General features: G+C 49.1%; 1 protein-coding gene across 23 annotated transcripts in view; it reads right to left on the bottom strand.

Annotated features, from left to right (window-relative positions):
- The window catches only part of ITSN1 (intersectin 1), a 251,652-nt gene that overhangs the window by 47,253 nt on the left and 183,271 nt on the right, over positions 1-21,128 (bottom strand). For 14 of the 23 annotated variants that reach the window (XM_027978041.3, XM_027978032.3, XM_060416051.1 and 11 more), the window contains 2 exons: positions 19,799-19,916; positions 17,678-17,869 (listed from right to left, as the gene is read on the bottom strand). In XM_027978041.3, the coding sequence (XP_027833842.1) occupies positions 17,678-17,869; positions 19,799-19,916 (310 nt within the window). Of the gene's footprint in view, positions 1-15,770; positions 17,284-17,677; positions 17,870-19,798; positions 19,917-21,128 lie in introns of those variants that run through there. The other 9 variants (XM_042229411.1, XM_042229404.1, XM_060416088.1 and 6 more) reach the window with 1 other exon arrangement.

A 21,128-nucleotide genomic window follows, 5' to 3' on the forward strand; every position in this document is an offset into this window, starting at 1 on the left:
TCCAAGAATCCCAGCTGCTGGGGCCAGTTCAGGGTGGACTGACCATCTCCTACTCATGGGGTCAGAGGGCATGAAAAGGCTATATGGCCTCCTACTCCAGGCAGCTCCAAGCCTTCAGTCAATCTACCCAATAGGCAAGGAAGTTTGGGAGATCAGTGCTGTGTGAGTCTGGTTTATTGGCCTCAACAAATTCCACCTTTCACTGCCCTCCCTACTAGACTGTCCGGAGAGAGAGGGATGGTCCAGATGACCTCTCCAGGACCCAGAACCCAATGAAAAGTAAAGATTTGGGGGTGAGGTGGAGATTCATCTCAGCATTATGTGCCAACAGTGCTGGCTTGGAACAGTCTTTTCAGCTACTGAACCAACTCATAGGATACTGTTTTAAAAATTCTTGCTGGTGAATGCCAGACCAAGAAAACCATTTAAGACTTGAAACAGGCACTTTGAACTCAAAAATATCCTTCCTTTGAAATTTTAATATTTAGAAAAACAAGAGAGCTTAAAAAGCAAGCCATTATTCAGAGTAGGGTAAAGTGGAAAGGACATTTCAAATGAGAGGGTTTTCTTTAGGGGTGGAGGGACGTGGCCCTTCTCTCTTTTGGGAACCAGAATAAACATTCTGTGCTGACTTCCTTTCCCAGTGAAAAGTGAGAGGGTAAAACACAGCAAATAAATTCCATGGACATCTTAGTGTGATGGAGGGACTCTTATAACTGACTAGAATCCACTCACAGCTGAAATAATATTGCAAATGACTTCAGGCAGTTAGAAATGATCCCCAATTACAACCCACATAAAATTCCTAATCTATGTGCTGTCCCTTATAGCTTCATGCAGTTGCACACATTTGCAGAACAGAGAGAACCACAATGCCCCTCCCCGCCCCCCAGAAAGGGTTTAAGTCTGGAATACTGGAGAAAAGTATCTTACCCCCAAAGATTGTCTTGTCCCTTCAATGGGACATTGTTCACAGGGACAGCATAATCTAAACAAACTGCTTTATTACAAAAGTAATGCATGAACATATGCTTTTCGTAAACAGTTCAAATGACACCGAAGGGTAAAAGCGAGAGTTGCTCTCTCCAGAACCCCAATTACTCTACTTCCTTTTCCAACAGGGACCAGAATTTTTAAAGCCAAACCAGGCCCCACAGCAAGCTGGCCACAGAGCAAAGCAAACAAACAGGCCTCATTCCTGTTATGAATGGGCCAAAATATACTATGAGATGGTCAATAAATATGCATTAAATTCCCCTTGAAGTCCAAGAGACACAGAAATAAGCAAGGCAATGTCCTTGTCCTCAAGGAAACTCACAGTTCTGGGGAAAACTTGATGTGAAAATTAAATATAAAATAGCAAGCAATAAAGAATGGCCTGTGGCCTGTGCTGATGGTGGAGGCTGCAGGAACTCAGAAAAGTAGATGTTCTCTGTCCTGTTGGAGGAAGGTTCTACGAGGACCTGATCATACTTGTGCCAGATTTCCATATAGCCGGGGAGGAGGGGGGCGTTATGCTGGGGCATGGGGCCAGAGTGCCAGGTAGATGCAGGGATGCTGCAGAAGATAAGCCGGGGGGCGCGGGGAGGGTAAGAAGTAGAGGAAGTGGGAAGTGGATTAAAGAGGTCGTAATGCCAGAGGGATCAAGAAAAGAGCAATATGGAAGCTTGGGCCCTGGATTTTCATCTTTAAGGGAAAGGATCTACCGATCTCTGAGGACCTTCAGCCCAAACGCTCTGGCTAAATGGCCCCAGGAAATTGCCGAGTGGTCCAGTTGTTAAGACTTTGCGCTTCCAGGGCAGGGTGTGTGGGTTTGATGCCTGGTCAGGGAAATAAGATCCCACATGCCACATGACAAAGCCAAAAACCTTTTAATAATAATAATGATAAATAAAGTGCTATTTGTGACCCCATGGACTGTAGCCGGCCAGGCTCCTCTGTCCACGGAATTCTCCAGGCAAGAATGCCAGAGTGGGTAGCTCTTCCCTTCTCCAGGGGATCTTCCAGATCCAGGGCTCAGACCCAGGTCTCCCACACTGCAGGCGGGTTCTTTACCATCTGAGCTATCAGGGAAGCCTACCCCTCCCTACTTAAAAAAATTAATTAAAAAAGAAATAAATGGCCCCAGGGTTGAGGGCCAGTCAACCCAGTTTCTGGAGCTGTCATCTACACAGAAGGCTTCTCCAGGGTTGGCCTGAGTAGAGGAAGTGGAAACGCCGCAGCCCTGGTGTCTCCTGCCAGGTGTGAGCTTACTCCGCTCCAGGCTACCTGGATCCTCCTGGGAAAATGAATCTAATCTAATGTCCTCCACCTCCAGGCACAGTGGCATGTGTGAGGCAGCCCATCAGGTAGGGAAGGCAGATGAAGCCCACAGCGGATGGGTCGAAAAGAAGACTCTGTGGTCAAAGCCGTTTCTCCTCACCCCCAGCTGATGTCTGAGCCCTCCTCTCTGACCTGTGCATGTGGTCAGCCACTAAGTCACGTTCAACAATTTGTGACCCCACGGACTGCAGCAGTCCAGGCTTCCCTGTCTTTCACTATCTCTCAGAGTTTGCTCAAATTTATGTCCATTGAGTGAGTGATGCCATCCAACCATCTCATCCTCTGTCATCCCCTTCTCCTCCTGCCTTCCATCTTTCCTAGCATCAAGGTCTTTTCCAATGAGTCAGCTCTTGGAATCAGGTAGCCAAAGTATTGGAGCTTCAGCATCAGTCCGTCCAATGAATATTGAGGACTGATTTCCTTTAGGACGGGCTGGTTGGAACTCCTTGCAATCCAAGGAACTCTCAAGAGTCTTCTCCAGCACAACAGTTCAAAAGCATCAATTCTTTGGCACTCATCCTTCTTTATGGTCCAACTCTCACATTTCCATATATGACTACTGGAAAAACCATAGCTTTGACTACATTTATGCATTCATGGCATGACCGTAACTGTGCTTGATGCTGGGATTCGGTGATGACGGAAGTAAGACAGGTGTTCATCCTGCAGGAGCCTTGGTCCACCAGCAGCTGGGCCATCTCATTCACACTCTGATCTTTGCCGACGTGCAGTCGTCTCATAGAGGGCACCATGCACCTTGTCATCCATGCCTAAGACCTCAGAGTTGCAAATATCCCTAAGATTGGATTTTTATGTGGGGGTCTAGAGATGCCAGGTGGGCATGGAGGCCTGTAGCGAGAGCTGGGGAAAATTCCACCCAATGACACCAAAGCTCCCCCTGGTATACGTCTAGCTGATATCAGGCACCCCTCTCCAGCCTGGGTATCCCCCACAGCCTTCAACTCAGCTGCACTCAGTCCCAATCCAGTCTTAAAAGTCGCAACATTGTTTCCAGATTAGCTTAATTCTCTCCCAAGAAGGAGAATCCAGCTCCATGGGCTGCTAGGCAGTTTCATGACTGTTGAGAAGCAGCGAAAATCAAATTACTCTCAGGGATAAGTCTTCTCTTTATTTTGCATCAAGAAGAACTTTAGTAATTTTTTTTTTAATCAAAGGCATATCAGTCATGACTTTATAACTAACGCTGGAATTCCTAGCACGCTGTCAAGCGCCCCACGGTCTGCACTTGTTAGTTCATTCCTGGCCCCTTTAATGTCATCCACCATCCTTATTTTCCTTTCTTTCTGAGTTCCTGCTTTCAATGTGCGCCATCACGCAGTATTTTAGGTGTCCTTGGTGTTGTCGTTGTTTAGTTGTTAACCATGGATGATAGCCAGCCAGGCTCCTCCGTCCCTGGGATTTTCCAGGCAAGAATACTGGAGTAGGTTGCAGTTTCCTCCTCCAGGCATCTTCCTGACCCTGGGATCGAACCCACGTCTCCTGCCTCTCCTGCGTTGGCAGGTGGATTCTTTACCACTGAGCCACCTGGGAAGCCCTTAGGGGTCCTTACTAGCCACCTTAAATAAATCCTTTGGGTACACAAGGCAGATTAAGGTATTGGAAGTACAAACACACTTTTATTGCAGTATGATGAAGAAGGCTGTGGTTTTGCTTAGAGGGATCTAGGAATATTTTTCAGAGGAGGAGGAATTCAAGTTGGGCTTCATTGGGCAAAAGGGTGGGTGGGTAGGAGTGAAGGAACACAGAGAGGGAGCTGTTAGTGAAAACGGGTAAGAGTGGGGTGGTGGGGCCAGGAGGCAGGAGAGGAAGAGGCAGAGGCTGGGGTGCCAAGAGGGAAGGAAAGTTAGCATGGATGCTACTCTGAGCCACACGGTTCCAAGCACAATTCATGGACTCACGGAATCCTCCCCAATAATCCTATGTGGTAGCTACGGCTGGTATACCCCCTTGAACAGACAGGGAAATGGAGGCACAGAGACATTAAGGAACTTGGCAGAGCCTCTGTTGATAAAAGGCAGAGGGAATCTGACCCCCATGTTCTCGGTCTTGATCACTCTGCCTCTCGCCTTGGTGGAAGGGTGATGCGTCAGTCGGCCGGACTGCTGGAACAAAGACAGGGTGGCTTAGACAACAGCCGTGTGTTGTCCCACAAGTCTGGAGGCTGGAATTCCAAGATCAAGATGTGGTCAAGTCTTGGCCGGCCATCTTCTCCCTGTGTCCTCACGTGGACTTTCCTCTGTGTGCCCACATCCCTGGAGACTCTTGATGCCCCAAAGTCTTCTTCTTATTAAGGACACCAGTCAGATTGGATGAGGGGCCATGTTGATGGCTGCATCTTAATCACCCTTTAAAGGCCCCATCTCCACATACAGTCATATTCTGAGGCATGAAGAATAAGGGTACGAGCTTCAACATGTGCATTTTGGAGACACGTTTCAGCCCCTAGGAAGCAGGGAAGTGTGGTCCAGGAGGCTGTAAGTGAAAGAGTGAGGCCCCTGCATTTTGTCGGCAGGGGGTTGCTGTGCGGGTCCGGGCTTCCGTGCAGGCTCTCTGGAGCTGCGGGAGCTTTCTCTTCACTGTAATGCACATGCCTCTCGTTGCGGTGGCTCCTCTTGTTGCGGAGCACGGGCTCTAGTGTTCGAAGGCTCAGTAGTTGTGGCACACGGGCTCAGCTTCTCCATGGCGAGTGGAATCATCCTGGATAATTAACCCATGTCCCCTGCATTGGCAGGTCGATTCTGAACCACCAGACCACCAGGGAAGCCCAGGACCTGCATTTTCGTCTTTGGTTGGGGAGCTCAGGGAGGTCTGGCTGTGCTTTGGGAGGGTCACTGCAGCAGCTGCACGGAGGATGGAGGGGGGTCGTGGCTCCTGAGTTTAGCTGCACGTCAGAATCACTGGAGAAGTGAAAGTGACAGTTGCTCAGTTGTGTCCGACTCCTTTCGACCCCATAGACTGTAGCCCGCCAGGCTCCTCTGTCCATGGGATTCTCCAGGTGAGAATACCGGAATGGGTTGCCATTTCCTTCTCCAGGGGATCTTCCCACCCAGGGATCGAACCCAGGTCTCCTGCATTGCAGGTGCATTCTTTACCAGCTGAGCCACCAGGGAAGCTCAGAACCACCTAAGGAGACTTTAAAAAGCCCAGTGTCCCTGCTGTACTCCAGATCCACCAAATCCTACTGGATGGGGTGCGACCTCGGTGTCCATAACTTGCGAAGCTTTCAAGTGGTTCTGATGTGCAGCCAAGAGTGAGGACCGTGCCACGAAAGGGAAGCTTGCCTGGAAACAAGGTGCCTGATCTGGAAAGGGAGCGAGATTCAGAAACTAGATCTGTCCAGGCACATGCCAGATGAGGGTGGCCACACCCACTGAACCGAATGCAGCCCAAGGCAGGTCACTCAGGGCACTTGTCCAAGGAGATGTGATGGCCGTGACTGCAGAATGCCATCCTCTGAGGCCATCCACACCCCAGAGTCCAGAGAACCTCCTATGCTTTGTTCCCGGAGACCACACTGCCACCACCTGACTCCAGCGCCGGGGCCAGAGCTTGAAAGGTCACTCTGCTTGATGCCCTCATTTTATGGATGGGACAGTGGAGTCCAGAGACGGATGAAGATCAGGAATAACTTTTATGCCGTCAGGAATAACTTTTTGCTCTTGCTGTCTTGGGAAATGCAGACTCACCAGGAAATCGTGAGCTTCTAAAAGAGGGGGTCTGATAGTGGTCCATACCCACGGCTCTCCCAGTCCATTCCCAGATAGCCCAGTTGAGAGGAGACTCCCGTCCTTGGAACCGGAGACTGCTGGGAGCTGGTGGCAACCAGGCTGGGTCAAGGCAGCTGGTCCCAGGTTGACCAGTCCCAGGGAAACTCCAGCCCAGAGGCGGCTCTGGACACCAGATCAGATCAGGGTGGTCCATGGACAGGTGGGGACTTCTCACTGTGACGGAACTTTCTTCCCAAGGGTCTAAGAACAGCCTGGTCCCCTGCAGTCTCTCCTAACTTGGCCAACTGACCCCGCCAGAACACAAGAGACCACATGAGCCCGTGACATCTCTTGCTCATTTGTCAGTAACGGCAGAGAGGCACCCTGGTCCCTGCTTTCATGGAGCTTCCATTCTAGCGGAAGGGAGACAGAAAACCAAACACAGAATCAATACATAGTATTCAGGATGGTATAAGACTGATGAGGAATAAGTCTCACGATTAAGAAGCTCATTGCCTGGTCTAAGGTCTTCTCCTGTGGATTTATCCTTTCAACAGTGGCTTCCCCAGACACAGCTGGTACACTGTTCTAAGCCACATGCAGCGGGGAGACTGGACACCAGGGAGGGGGCTTTCCTTTCTCTCCAGCCTTGCTGGGCAGGAAGGAGTGAGCCTGCGGAACAACAGGGTAGAAACAGGACTGTTCACCCTGGACACTTCCTAAGCACCTGGGTGATACCCAGGTGGAGAGGCAGGTTCCACCTCCCGTCTCGAAGCTGACAGGGAGGACTTGGTGTCACACAATACTAAATACAAAGGCAGCTACCACTGCTATTGATTCATGTTTGTAGGTCTTCATGGGACAGGACCTGGCTCCCGAGAAGCTCACAGTCTAAGGAGGGAGTGTCTGTCTGTGTGTCAGTTTCCATCCACTGTTTATGTACAAGTGACTGGGACTCAGCAAAGCACTCAGACATGGCAGGTGAGTGGAGCTGGCCAAGGCAGCAGAGAAAGAAGGGGTGGAGGTGGGCAAAAAGCTGGGGAAGATGGGGTGAGGGCACTCAAGCAGAGGCCCACCAGTGGCGTCAGCTTCATGCAAGAATCCTGGAGAGCATGGTGATAGACGGTCTGGTTAGGTGAGACTCAATAGGCAAAACGAAGGGCGGGATGATGGGAATCCATCGACTGAAGCCTGAGCACCTCCTCCCACTGGACGTGCAGGCACACAGCACCCTGGGAGGAAGACGAAGCTCGGGGAGGTTGACTTGTGCCATCGCCAAAGCAGAGGAGGCCTCCGTGTCCATGCCATCTCCCAGCCAGGATGACACAGTGGGGACCGCTGATGAAAGCAGACCTCTCCATCACGCAATTCGGAAGTCAGATGAGACGGTTTTCCAGAGAGTGAGTTGGAAACCCAGTGGGGCATCAGAAGCCTGGACTTCTGTTTAGGGTTAATGTGGTGATCCCAAAGGTGGCTGAAAGAGCTAGAAAGAACATTAGACCATGAGGCGGCAGATCAGCCTGGGACTTCACCTGTTTAAGCACCAGTGTCTCCTCCCAGAAGCCAGAGTGGCTGCAGCCCCTGCCCCTGAAACCCGTTTTGATGTCAGAAACCTGGAAGGGTTTTAGGTTAACAGCAGTCACCTAATGATGGTCCTGTCAGCAGATCAGAAAGGAAGGCCCTGGTTGGGGAAGGCTGAGCACAAATGGGCAAATAGGTGGGACTAGGAGATCCAACCAGTCCATCCTGAAGGAGATCAGTCTTGAGTGTTCATTGGCAGGACTGATGTTGAAGGTGAAACTCCAATACTTTGGCCACCTCATGCAAAGAGCTGATTGATTTGAAAAGACCCTGATGCTGGGAAAGATTGAGGGCGGGAGGAGAAGGGGACGACAGAGGATGAGATGGTTGGATGGCATCACCGACTCAATGGACATGAGTTTGGGTAGACTCTGGGAGTTGGTGATGGACAGGGAGGCCTGGCGTGCTGCGGTCCATGGGGTCACAAAGAGCCGGCCTCGATTGAGCGACTGAACTGAAATGAGAGAACTGGGCCAGATGAGGGCTTCACATGGGCCGGAGAAGGAAGCAGGATCAAGCAGGGCCTCACAGATCAAATGCAAGATTTAGGACATCATCCCAGGAGTACTGGGACACCCCTGGACAATTTTAAGCAAAAATAGTTGCATGCATATGTGTTCTAACATTTACTTATTTCTTTGGCTGCCTCTGGTCCTCACTGCCTCATGCAGGAGTTTTCACTGCTGGGTCTGGACTCTAGTTGCAGTGCCTGGCTCCAGAGTGCACTAGCTCAGTAGTTGCAACATGTGGGCTTAGTTGCTCCGAAGCATGTGAGATCTCAGTTCCTCAAGGGATCGAACCCATATCCCCTACATTTCGAGGTGGATACTTAACTACTGCACTGGGGCAGTCCCAAGTTGTTGGGTTCTCAAAGTAACTCTCTGCCTGTGGTATGCAGAAGAGGCTGGAAGACGGCAAGCAGGGAGCAGGTACCAGGTAGAAGACTTGCATGTCTTTATGGAAGGAGCAGGAGAAATCCATCAGCCCTCAGGGCCTTTGCACATGCCATTCCTTGGGCTTAGATTGCGCTCGCCCTAAAGGCTTGCATGCTGACCCTCCATGCCCTCTGATCTTCCACCGCCTGTTGACTCTTCAGAGAAGCCACGTGCTCCAATCCTGGCCCCTCCGGCACACCCAGCCCGTTTCAGCTGGCTGCAATGATTCTGAAACGAGTCTGCTCCTCCTCCCGCTCCTGCAAGCTTCAGGAGCACGGGTGCCTCATCTGCTGAGGTTCTGCTGAGCCCAGTCTCGTCACCTGGATCTGTATTCCTCAGGCAGTATTCCCCAGGAAGGAGCAGCAGGAGAGGAGCTGTCTGCTAGAAATCGCAGGCAGGCTGGTCTCACGGGTGGTGTCCTGAGCCTTTGATACAGTGGTCGGGAGGGGGGTGGAGAGGGAGAGGACAGACAGATGTCCTTCTGCCCCTTGAGGATGGGGCGCGGGTCGGGGGTAAGGTTCCTGCTAGAGATCACACCAGCGGAGGATTCAGACTGTGAGGTCCTTCCCATGGGGGCCTCAGGACTCCAAGGTAACACCCCAGAGAGGAGGCGGAGGGGGTCTCCTGGCGGCGCCTCTGCTGCTGGGGCTGGAGGGTCAGTGAGCAGGGCAGAGGTTCCCAGGCCCAAAGATCCGGATCCTGAGAAGCACAGGGAGGCAGGAGGGAATTAACCTCCTGTCTTCAAGCGTGCTGGGGGCGGCTGCTTGGGAGACAGTACCGCGGGGAAGCAGCCCCTAGGGACACACATTCCTTAGCCAAGCCGCATGGTTGCTTTAAAAAAACACCGAGCTTCTGGCACGTTTGGGGGCCGAACATTCCAGTCTCTGTGGCAAGAGAACACAAGGCCCCAGAACGCAGGGATGAGAAATAAAGGACCCAGTGACTCAACGCCTGTGTGACAGGTTTATTGTGGCGCGCCGCCTGGGCCTGGCAACCAAGTCCACAGATGTGACATTTGAAAGCCTCATGCATTCCATTGGCTCTGTTGGCCTCCCTGCTGCCAACCAGCCGTGTGAAATCCGGGGCAGCTTCTCCCCCTCTGCTAGGAGGGCTGCTGAGGCTGGGGCCCGGGTGTCCCTGCACGTTTCGAGAGCACGGGAAGGTGTCAGGAAAAAAAAAAGCTGCTGGCTTTGACACGGGTGGGCCTCCCGCTGACACAGAGGGGGCCCCCCGCTCTGCACACACGTGAATGAGGCAGTCTGACAGTTTTCGGCAAAGCTGTCCAAGCTCTTCTCTCTGAAATCCCCATTTGCAAAAGCATGTCTTCTGAAAAGTCTTAAAATGCACACAATCTGTGAGCTGCCTGAGTTGAATGCAAGAAAGCAGGAAGTCAGTTAAATGCATTCCGTGATTCTCACCAACCAGGCACAAATGCCTCTTCTCCCAGCAATGGTGACAACAAGGCTAATATCTACCGGGAGCTTAATATCTACTAGGTGCTATTGTGATCTTTCCATCTGGACATGAGGAAACTGAAGCACAAAGAAGGTTAAGTAATCTGCCCGTGACCACACAACCCGTAAGAGGCAGAGCTGGGATTCAAACACTTGTGCTGATCTGCCATGTTGTACTGCTTCCTAGCCTCTAAAAGGGCCCAGGATACAGTTATGTGGCTCCCTCATGCTCCCCTATACTATCTCCCCAGAGGAAAATAAAACGTTCCAGGGAATTCCCTGATGGTACAGTGGTTAGGGTGGCTCAATGGTAGAGAACCCACCTGCCAATGCAGGAGATTCGTGTTCGATCCCTGGGTCGGGAAGATTCTCTCGAGAAGGAAATGGCAACCCACACCAGTATTCTAGTCTGGGAAATCCCATGGCCAGAGGAGCCTCGTGGGCTATAGTCCATGGGGTCGCAAAAGAGTCGGACATGATTTAGTGACTAAACAATTACAGCCAGTGGTTAGGACTCAGTGCTTTCATTGCCGTGGACTATTTCAATCCTTTTGGGGAACTAAGATCCCCTAAGCTGCACAGCGCAGCCAAGAGAAAAGAAAAGGCAAGTTTTCCAAAATTTTAAAAGAAATGGAGCCAAATATTACACTAATATTGTAGATAAGTTGTGTTATTATATATGGCAGCCAAGGAATGAAAATTGAGAAGTGAGGCTGGGCACAGAGCAAGGAGGGCAAGGCTGTCTTTGGAAAATCCGCCTACAGTTGGGGTGAGAAGGACTAAAGGCTGAGGAGGCCAGTGGCATCTCGAGCCTGTGTGTTGAAGGGGTTCGAATCCTTCCCTCCCATGGAGCCTCAGCCAGGGGAGGACCACACGAAGGGAAGGGAAACTGGTTCTCCACCTTTCCACAGCTGTAGCCCCTGATGAAGAGAAGGCAGGTGGCTCTGAGGCCCTGGCAGAGATGGGGCTGCTTTCTCAAAAGCACCAAGTGAGAGAGGAGCAGACGGCAAATCTGGGAGCTGCCTTAGAGAATGTCACTGCAGCTCCCGGACCCTCAGCGCCCTCAGCTACAAACTGCAGGCTGGATGCCCAGTGCTCTCCAAGATTCCAGCCTCACCGACGAATCTACCTGCCACCCCCCTGGCCCTTTCCTGTGAGGGGAGCCTGGACTGCAACAGAGTGGACTGGTGTGCACGAAAGCATGGGGCAGGGCCCGAGGGGGCAAAGGACAGCTTGGTCCTTGTAAGGAGAGTCACATTACGCGATGCTGAGTGGCACAGCATTCTCCATGAACAATGGCAGCTCCTCCTCCTGGGTCTGTTGGGAGAAGCTACATCTAGAAGGTGCTCTCATTTTTAAAGCACTGAGCGGGTGACAGGCAGGGAGGCCGGGGGCCCCAGGGGGCAGGCAGTAATAATCTGCACGTGGTAGATGGTCTTTTTTTTTCCCTTCTCTACACAAGATGAAAAGAGGCTTCTTTTAATTCTGTTTTAAGGATATCTGCCTTGAGCTAACCAATGTATTTCTATAATGGAAATGTTTTTCTTAAGCTATATTAATGAAACTATGTATTTGCTTTGCAACTTGCCTTTCTTCAAAATGGTTCTGCCTAAGCCTAACTTTTTTTTCTTTTCTCAAACCTTGGGCTGCTAATGGCTCAACAAACCAGTATTCCTGTCAATTGTTTTATGGCCAGGGTGGGGATGACACATTTCGTGCCATCCTATCTCAAAATTGCCTGTTGTGGAGGGGCCTGGTGAAACTCCCTCAGCCTTGAGGTGTCTCTCTTATCTGATTAATGGCTTTCTAACAGACATAAAACACCTTGCTAAAAACTAGCAAGGGGGCACTCCTTCTGTCCCCTTCTGACATCTGTCAGAAGCTTTCCCTATCTCTATTATACTTTAACAAAACTTTGCCACACAGAAAGCTCCAAGTAGTCAAGCCTTGTCTCTGACCCCAGATCAAAATCCTCTCCTCCAGAGGTCATGAATCCTGGCTCAACACATGGCTCGCAGCAGCAACCTTTCAACATGATGGGCTGAGTCAAAAGGAAGGGACACTTTCTCTGAGGCTCTGAAACTATGTGCCAAGCAGATGTGGGAACAGCAGCCATCAGCCTCTGCCAGAATCTTTGATAAAGTTATACTTGTCTGCTTGCTGGTGGTACTGTGACATTTAACTTATTTGTAAATCACGGTCTGTGCCTGTCACACACACACACACACACACACACACACACACACACACACACACACAACATTGCTGCTGCTGCTAAGGCACTTCAGTCGTCTCCGACTCTGTGCGACCCCATAGACGGCAGCCCACCAGGCTCCCCCATCCCTGGGATTCTCCAGGTAAGAACACTGGAGTGGGTTGCTATTTCCTTCTCCAATGCAGGAAAGTGAAAAGTGAAAGTGAAGCCGCTCAGTTGTGTCCGACTCTTAGTGACCCCATGGACTGCAGCCCACCAGGATCCTCCATCCATGGGATTCTCCAGGCAAGAGTACTGGAGTGTAGCATGCTTAATAGGAAGTTGTACTGACACAACAATTTCATGGCTGATTCTCATCTTCTATAAACAACATAAATTTTTGTGACTCAAGTTATACTATCTTTAAAAAAATGCTTGAGTTTTCAATTTAACAGACAGAACCTTCTTAAGAGGCAATGGAAACTTCTGAAATGGAACTGCCACACACCCAGGAAAACATTCTGGAAGTCTGCTTTTTATGTGTGGCGTTTTCTTAAAGAAAGGCCCAACAGAAGCCTGGCTGCAATGAAATATTCACATGGAGCTATCGTGATCCTTGACTTTATTATGTTTCTCTATCCTACCAGATCCAAAATATCAGACATTTCTAAGAAAGGGCTATTTTTCTGGACAGTTTTGGAACCGCTGGCATTCCATGCAGTTTCCATAAAAAATGCTCCTGGGTATTTTGGGAATGAAAAAGAATGAATAGGATTAGCTTATCACTTTGCTAGAAGGGAAAATGAACATTCACTGTCCTTCAGAAGTGATTTTCACTCTGCCAGGAAGCAGGACTGACTGTGTTGTCAGGCCCGTTCCCCAGCTGAGACCAGGGCTGGCACGGAGACATGGCAATGCCCCAGCATCTCTGGTCCTCAGCCTCCTTCACTGACCACTGATGGAGCGGCTTTAGGAACAGCCCCTGCCAAGGAGACTTGCTCTGGGGAAGCTCACGCCTAAAAGAAGGGAAGGTAGACACAGCATGGTCTCCTCTCCAGCAGGGATGGATTGTGTGAGGAGAACCTGAATTCAGTGCTTTCCTGTTTCACTAATCCCCGGACCCACCCATTCAACAGGCATTCTTGAGCACCTATCCTACAGCATGCCCGGTTGTTTGAGTGTACTAGGTTGAATCACATGCAATTGCTGTTTTATAGGTAAGAATATTGGCAAATGTTTCCTATGGATAAACCACTTCGATGGGCTTCCTAAACAAGGGTTAGCAGGTTTTTCTTCTGGTGGCACTCGAGAAGGTGGTGGTGGTTGTTGTTCAGGCATTAAGTCATGTCTGACTCTGTGACCCCATGGACTAAAGCATGCCAGGCTTCCCTGTCCTTCACGATCTCCTGGAGTTTGCTCAGACTCATGTCCATTGAGTTGATGAGGTTGTCTAACCATCTTATCCTCTCAACCAGAGAAGAACTCACCAAGCATTTGTCTGTTCACCCACTAACAGGGAACGTGAGCTGGGTCTAGACCGCTGTGAGACAGGTTAGTTTTACCCTACCGATGATGTGCTGTTGTCATAGTAATCCCGCTTAGTTTGAGAGGAACTACAGATGACCAGTTACCACTTGTTAGGGGATCTGGGCCTGCCCATTTTTCTCCCAGAACAGGGTGGACATGCAATGACATAAAGCTCTGTAACTTTACAAGGGAATGAATCCTTCCTTTAGACTGGCTTCTCCCAGACATCATTTTAAGCAGAGGCAACCGGGAGCATGGGCCACGTGACTGCCTTCAGCCCTGTGGGTTCTGCTCTGCACAGCAGAGGCAGCCAGACACAGAAAGGCAAGTCAGAACTGCAAAACGAAGGCCCTCTCATGTGTCCATGTGCCTCTGGGGCAAAACTGTACTGAGTTCAGTCATAAAAATATTCACCCAGAGCAACCAGGGGAATATTGCCCACAGTAGCCAGAGGGACAAGAGAGACCAGGCTTTCTCAACCCTGGTACCTGTGACATGGGACCATGTTCACTGTGGGGGGCGTCCTGTGCATTGCATGATCTTCAGCAGCAACCCCAGCCTCTACCCACCAGAGGCTGTAATCTTCCTTCCCTCTGGTTGAGAAGCCCAGGGTCAGAAGGACACTATGATCAAATGTAAACTGCATGATCTGTGAGGGGGAAGGAGCAAGATTCCTAGGGACAAACCTGTGTCAACACAGCCTAAGAGGGTTGGTCTACAGACAGGGGGATGGAGAGAAAGAGTTGTGGAGAGGATTATCGAGGATTACCCACCTTGACAATTGCATCTCTGCCAGCCAAAACTTAAAAGCTGGAAACACTGACTTATACGGGTGAAGGGGGCAGGGTGGGGGGAAGGGCAAGAGACAGGGCTTTGCTGACCAAGGGGGTGGGCTGGGAGGCAGTGATGGGGATCTCTCCCTGTACCTTGGGGCCCCAGTATGACACTTCTGCCTCAAACAGCCCCTTCTCTTCCCAGCTTCATCCGGCTCCTTCTCATCCTTAGGTCTCCCTTCTTTCTGGAAGGGTTCCCTGATCTCTCCCTGCAGCTGCCCTTCCCAAACGTTGGCTTTGGATGTCCTCCTCAGGGTCACCTGGCATGCGTTAGCTCTCCTGGCACAGAATGCATCAGCTTCTCTCTCTCTCACACACACACCCCTCATATATTTATGTACATATATGTGTGCAGCAGTTTGGTTTTCTGTTTGTTCCTCCCATTAGAAAGTGAACTCCACGAGGACAGGGACCCCAGTCTTCAGTGATGGAGCAGCACTCTCTGCCCCAGAACCCAGAGCAGCATCCACACCTGGTAAGTCTCTCCCCACAACTATTTGCTGAACTGATGAAGGAACTCACTCTTCCACTGAATGGCAGAGGAGGACCAATAAGCGAGGTTCCTGAACGGAATCAAGCCCATGGTCCGTCGTAGCCAACAGTTTCATCAGGGTGTACACCGGTCTGTTTCTGCAAATTCAACTGGAGCTTGCAAGGCAGACAGAGATGGCAAACAATAGCATGGAAGATGTGAAAGTTTCAGTATTTACTTACATTTGTCAGCTCAACAGACCCTTTTGTGATACACCTTTCAGGCAAATGTGTGGTTCTCTGAGTCACACTGCTCACCTGTCAATGTATCAATAGCACATACTGAAAGCCTGATGAGAGTTAAGCACAAAGTTGAATTGCCATCTTTATTTTTCCCTATTTTTGGCTGCACCATGCAGTGTGCAGGATCTTAGTTCCTTGACCAGGGATCGAACCCCTGCCCCTTGCAGTGGCAGTGTGATGTCTTAACCACTGGACCACCAGGAAAGTCCCGGGAGTTCTATTCTTCAAAATCAGTATTAGGAAGGGTACCTGTCTGCATGTTGATCAGGGAGGGGCGGGTAGCAGGGTAAGAGCGAGGGTCCCCATGGCATCTGTATCATAATGGACACGTGGGCAGCAGGCCACCTGCTTAGGTCTAGTCTGGCTGGTTCCCCGTCACCACTGCCACCTTCCAACATCAAGAACACAGAGACATTTCCATCTAACTTTTATATGAAGAATTTAATTATCTATACACATAACTAATTCAAAAGGTTGTATTACAGTTGTTAAAGCCGCAGGTTTATATATTTATATATTTTACATTCATATTCATGAAAATACTGACGCGCCAGCGAACAAGGCGGTGTCCGCGTTCTCGGCACCATGTGAGTGGAGAAGGACCGCTACACAATGGCCAGCACAGAGTCCCCCAGGGGACAGACGTAAAACAGAAGATCGCTACTGTTAAAAAGTCATTAGTAGAACCGCTAGGTTGTGCTTGAGGCTCCCTGCCCCCCCGCCCCGTTTTCTGTGCTGTCAGCAACGGCGTTTTTATTGAGAGCTTCCAACTAGTTTAAAAGACACACATGGCTTCAGCTACAACATCCAACACATCAACGGACCATGAGCTCCATTTCATATTAACCTGTAGAAATTCCACAGTCTAGTTAAAAAATGTAAACATTGGAAATTAATTGCAGGGAGACTCCTATACATTCTTTCTTGTCAAGAAAATTATTTGAAATAGTCATTCCATGAAGTCACTGGAATAAAACTTGGTGTAACAGAGACTAAGGCGAGATTGTAGATACTGTCGACCGTGACAACCTCAAAGGTATAGTCTACGGATTTATGGTATGAACATATGCAAAATTAAAAACCCCAAACAGAAAACACCAACTCAACCAGATAAATCTGAGACCGAACAAAAACACACATGCTTTCTCATGGGGCTATAAGGTCACTGTGCAAAATAAAATTAATGCAATATGATTAGAGCATCATACAAGGTAATAGCTTTTGCCATGGAAAGAACTAATTTCATATGTACAGGATGTATTATTACATGCTCAGCAAGGTACATCTGATACACACAAACAAGCACAAAACACCTTCTGTTTAATTGGCCTCATTCTACACGTCTTTAAAACAGATACACTGAACTTCTCTGTACTTCTACAGTAGGGGGCAACAACCCAAACTACACAATTTAGTTGATAACACTGGACAAAATGAAAAACAAAAAATACATCAAGTCTCAGATTTATGGACATTTGGAACATTTTTTTAATAGCACATGCAGCATTCCTTGATAGTGGGTCTTTTTGCAAAACCAAAATAGCAAAGAAGTCATTCATTTTTTTTTTATTAAAAGGCTAAAAGATTTATTGAAAAATAATTTGAAAACTATTGAAAGCACCTGTGCAAAGGTGGGGGGAAGTCAATTTGAGTCACTAGGAAAGCCACAAAAGGACCCACTACCCTGTGTATTTTTGTAATTTTTTGCTTCTCTCTCTGCAAGTAATAACTCAACATTGTCATCACATGCGACTAAGGTAAAATGAGGTAAACTGCTCTGCAGTGAGTTCTTCTACTCAGAAGGCAGTAGGTGATCATGCTGGAAGTCACATGATCAAGGCTGCATCTCCCATCATCCCTCGGGGCAGTGATATGGGATAGTGGGTCTCTTTGAGGACTTTCAAGCCTGAGGGGGGGGTGGACAACATATGATTCCTAGAAAAAGGAGGAAAACAACACATAAGCAAAACAAAACAATGAGCAAAATTCAAGCTAGGAAAATGAGTCAGGCATGTAAAACAGCATGGTGCCAAAATGATTAAAAAGGAAAAAAAAAAAACAAAGAAAAAGGGGGGGAGGGGAGGGAGGGGACATGCTACAGAAGGAATGTTCTTAAAAAACCAAAAACCAAAAACAAAAAAACCAACAAAGCGAAAACCCCACGAGATAAAAGTCTTGCATTACGAGGAAGGTCTTCAAAGAGACTGTTGCGAATGCAGCAATGGTCTAGCTAAGTTCTGCAAACAGAGCTCAGCAGAATCAGAGCAACGCTGCACGTCTCACCATGAGACGCCACTGAGGAGAGGCGGCCAGGCGCCGGGGCACTTACATTGCTGGCTGGGGTCCGTGTCCGGGGTCAGCTTCACGTAGTTGGACGGGAAGAGCCCCACCTGCCCGTGGACTTCGCCCTTCCACCAGTCGGGGTCCTCCTTGCTGAGGACATTGATGACCTGGCCCTTGCTGAAGGCCAGCTCGTCGTCATTCTGCGCGGTGTAGTCGTACATCCCGATCACCTGGCACACTGCGGGAGACAGGCCCGGTGAGCGGGAGGGGGCGCGGGCTGCCTGAGGGTCTCCAGGCCTCCCGTGTCCCGACCGTGTCCTTGCCCGAAGAGGGCAGAGCTACCTGGAGGGCTCTGAGGGCTTTGTCTAAGTGTGGGCAGTGGAGGAAGCTGGAGGACTGGGGACCAAGACAACAGCAGAAACGGCAGGCCTCGCCTTTAGTTCCCAACCCATCTTCCTCTTTCAGGTGTTCCTCTGTCCGCAGAAAACGGGCAGGGACAAGGGAGAGCTACCAGGGAATCGCTTCTGTCTGAGGGCAGCGACGCTCCTTCAGGGTGCTGCCTCGGGATGGTGGCCCATCTGCACACGCAGCTGCGGGCCATGGGGACTCAAACCCAGCTCTTTTTTTACTTTCCTGATTTTTTTTGTTGGATTGTTTTTTGCTGTCTGTTGTTTTTTTAAGGTGGAAGGTGATTACCAGCTGACCTCCAAAAAGTTCAACTCTTGTACTCAGCTGTGTCCGACTCTTTGCGACCCCGTGGACTGTGGCCTGCCAGACTCCTCTGTGGGATTTAACAGGCCAGAACGCTGGAGTGGGTTGCCATTTCCTTCTCCATGGGATCTTCCCGACCCTAGGATCGAACCCATGTCTCCTGTCTCTTGCCGTCTCCTGCATTGGCAGGCAGATTCTTTACCACCAGCACCACCTGGGAAGCTCTTAGTGAAAAGGAAAACCAGTGCCTTATTCTGCTGTACTTTTGTGTCTCAAAATCTTATCTCCAAGAAGCAATTTCCACATTCAAGGACAATTCTCCTTATCTCATTTTCCCTCAAACCTATAGGAGGTTACACTGTTTTTATTCCCTGGCATTTTTACACTTCAGAGAAGTCTGCCTAGTTAGCTGTTACCCCTGTTCATCTTTCCTGACCAACCTGTATACAGGCTCAGGCTTTAATGATGTTCCAGCTAATCCCATCCCCTCGGCAAACAATTTCTGTGGGTTTTAACCAACCTGATGAAGGGCACGCCACTAGGCCTCCCCAAGGGAGAGGAGACCCAGCGGGCACCACACCCCTCTGCCCACAGGAGGCCAGGGCTCAAGCACAGGGGCCCAGCTGGGGTCAGGAATCAGTCACAAAGTTGGCCAATCCTTTCATTTCTTGCAAAGGCTGCCAAGTTTTGATCTGATTTCACTGGGGATGTACAACACAGACATTTAGCCACAAGGTACTGGAAGGAAAAGCCTGTGTTTTCCACAAATACCACCCAAGATTCCATTAATGGCTTAAAGACCCAAAGCAGAAGTCGGCTTCTCTAACCTCACCCTCTCACACATTACCAAAACATCTAATTTGGTCTCTTCAATCAGAAGATAGCCAACCATCTCAGCTGCGGGGCCCTCTGTTCCCTCTTGGTCCCTTTAGGAGAGCGTGTATAACATCCTGCCCATTAAACGAAGCCCCTCTGTTCATAGGAAATGTCACAGGGGAGCTATTTCGGTCTTTACTGAGCAGCACATGACAACCAACAGACCCCTGTGGCCTCTCGGCTCAATCTCCTGACCTATTTAGACCCTGGCCATTTATTTTTAGGAGGCTCTTTTTGTCTCCCCCCAACCCCCCACCGCCACCCCAGCTCAAATCCCAATTTAAATAGTTGGAAGGAAATCAAGAGAAAAATCTGGCTTCAATAGCACAGCATTCAGGGCCCCTTTAGGAAGCTGGTTCCAACAAGGGGTCTGTTGTACCCAGCACAGCAAAGCTACTTAGATATTTGGTCCTTTTGAAAAACATATTCCATATCACATTTGTGGGGTATCAGCCCCCCCAAATACAAGAGGTGGTTACAGCCGATGTGAAAGACAACCTCCACCACTCCACAAGAGAACTGAGTGGGAGGGCTACCAGGAAGCACAGACCATTTTCCGAGCAGAGTATAAACCACTCACCTGTTGGGAATGCCGTTGGCTTCAGTGGGTCTGTTGGAGTGATTTTGCTCGTCCCAGGGCTTAAAAGTTTGACGTAATTAGCAGGAAACCAGCCTATCTGGCGCTTTTTCCCACGTGCCTAATAATAAAAAAAAATTACATTAAAATGTTTCAAAGATTCATCCTCTTTCATGGTGTAGTTTGCTTCCGAACATGGTGCACTTATGCCAAGCTTACGCATAACTAAAACAGAATAACATCAATAGAATCTATGGATTACTACAGTACAAAACGAAAATAGCATAGCTGAAATTCAAATTGTGGCAGCCGTTGGTCGGCAAAGCCCGGAATGTTTTCCCATGAGCTCGATGGAGTCAGAGGACAGTGTAGCACTTACCGGACAGAAAACCCTGCTCGCTGAACAGCTCTCAGATGTCAGTATCAGGCTGGGCAGAGATTATGGTTTATGCCAATGTTATATAAGGATTTTAGGAATAATAATAATAATAATGGCAGCAACACATATTGGGAGCTTCTTATGAGCTAGGCTTGTGTTAAACATCTAGCATATATGGACCTACACAACAATTCCAGAAGAATACTACTACTACAATGACCATTTCCCATTTCCCACTTTCACTATTCCCAGTTCTCAGACAATAAGAGTAGGGCTCAGAAAAGTTACGTGATAATCTCACTGTTACAGGCTAGTTAATGGCGAGCCAAGGTTCACACTCGCCTCTATGATCTTATGGATATTAACTGTACATATACAAGACGACGGACATGCAATACATGCAGGACACAAGGGGGCTGAGCTTGACCTTGACTTCAAAAGCCATCAAGCCTGTGTGATAGATGAGTCACGTTTCCCACTGTCAGTCCTTTCTCCTTCACTTTAATCTAGTTCAACACAAAATCCATTCACTGAGAACTTACATGCTGGGAGTTGCTGGAAATGGACAGTATATGACTTGAAGGAACTTATAATAAAGTTGGTGAACCAAGACTTGTAATCCTGACATAATTCTAAGAGACAAAGACTCTAATTAGGGATGACAAGTGTCATAACTACCCTTCTGCACAACACCAGGAGCAGAGAATTCAAAACAATTTGCAGGGCACATATGCACGCCTACCCTCTAACCTATTCCCAAAATAAGAAAATAAAATTCAAAGAAAAGGAAGCTTTCCATGCCTCACCCTTACCCTCTTATCTGATTCAATTTGTCCTGAAGGATACTTCTGGGTTACTTTTAGAACATAGATCAGATTTCACTTTCTTTGTGGTCTGATAGACTTCATGCTCTTGGCTCAAGGACTAAAGCTTTTATCTTCACACTGAACCCAC

The sequence above is a fragment of the Ovis aries genome, chromosome 1, assembly GCF_016772045.2.
Source record: "Ovis aries strain OAR_USU_Benz2616 breed Rambouillet chromosome 1, ARS-UI_Ramb_v3.0, whole genome shotgun sequence".
Classification (NCBI taxonomy): Eukaryota; Metazoa; Chordata; class Mammalia; order Artiodactyla; family Bovidae; genus Ovis; species Ovis aries.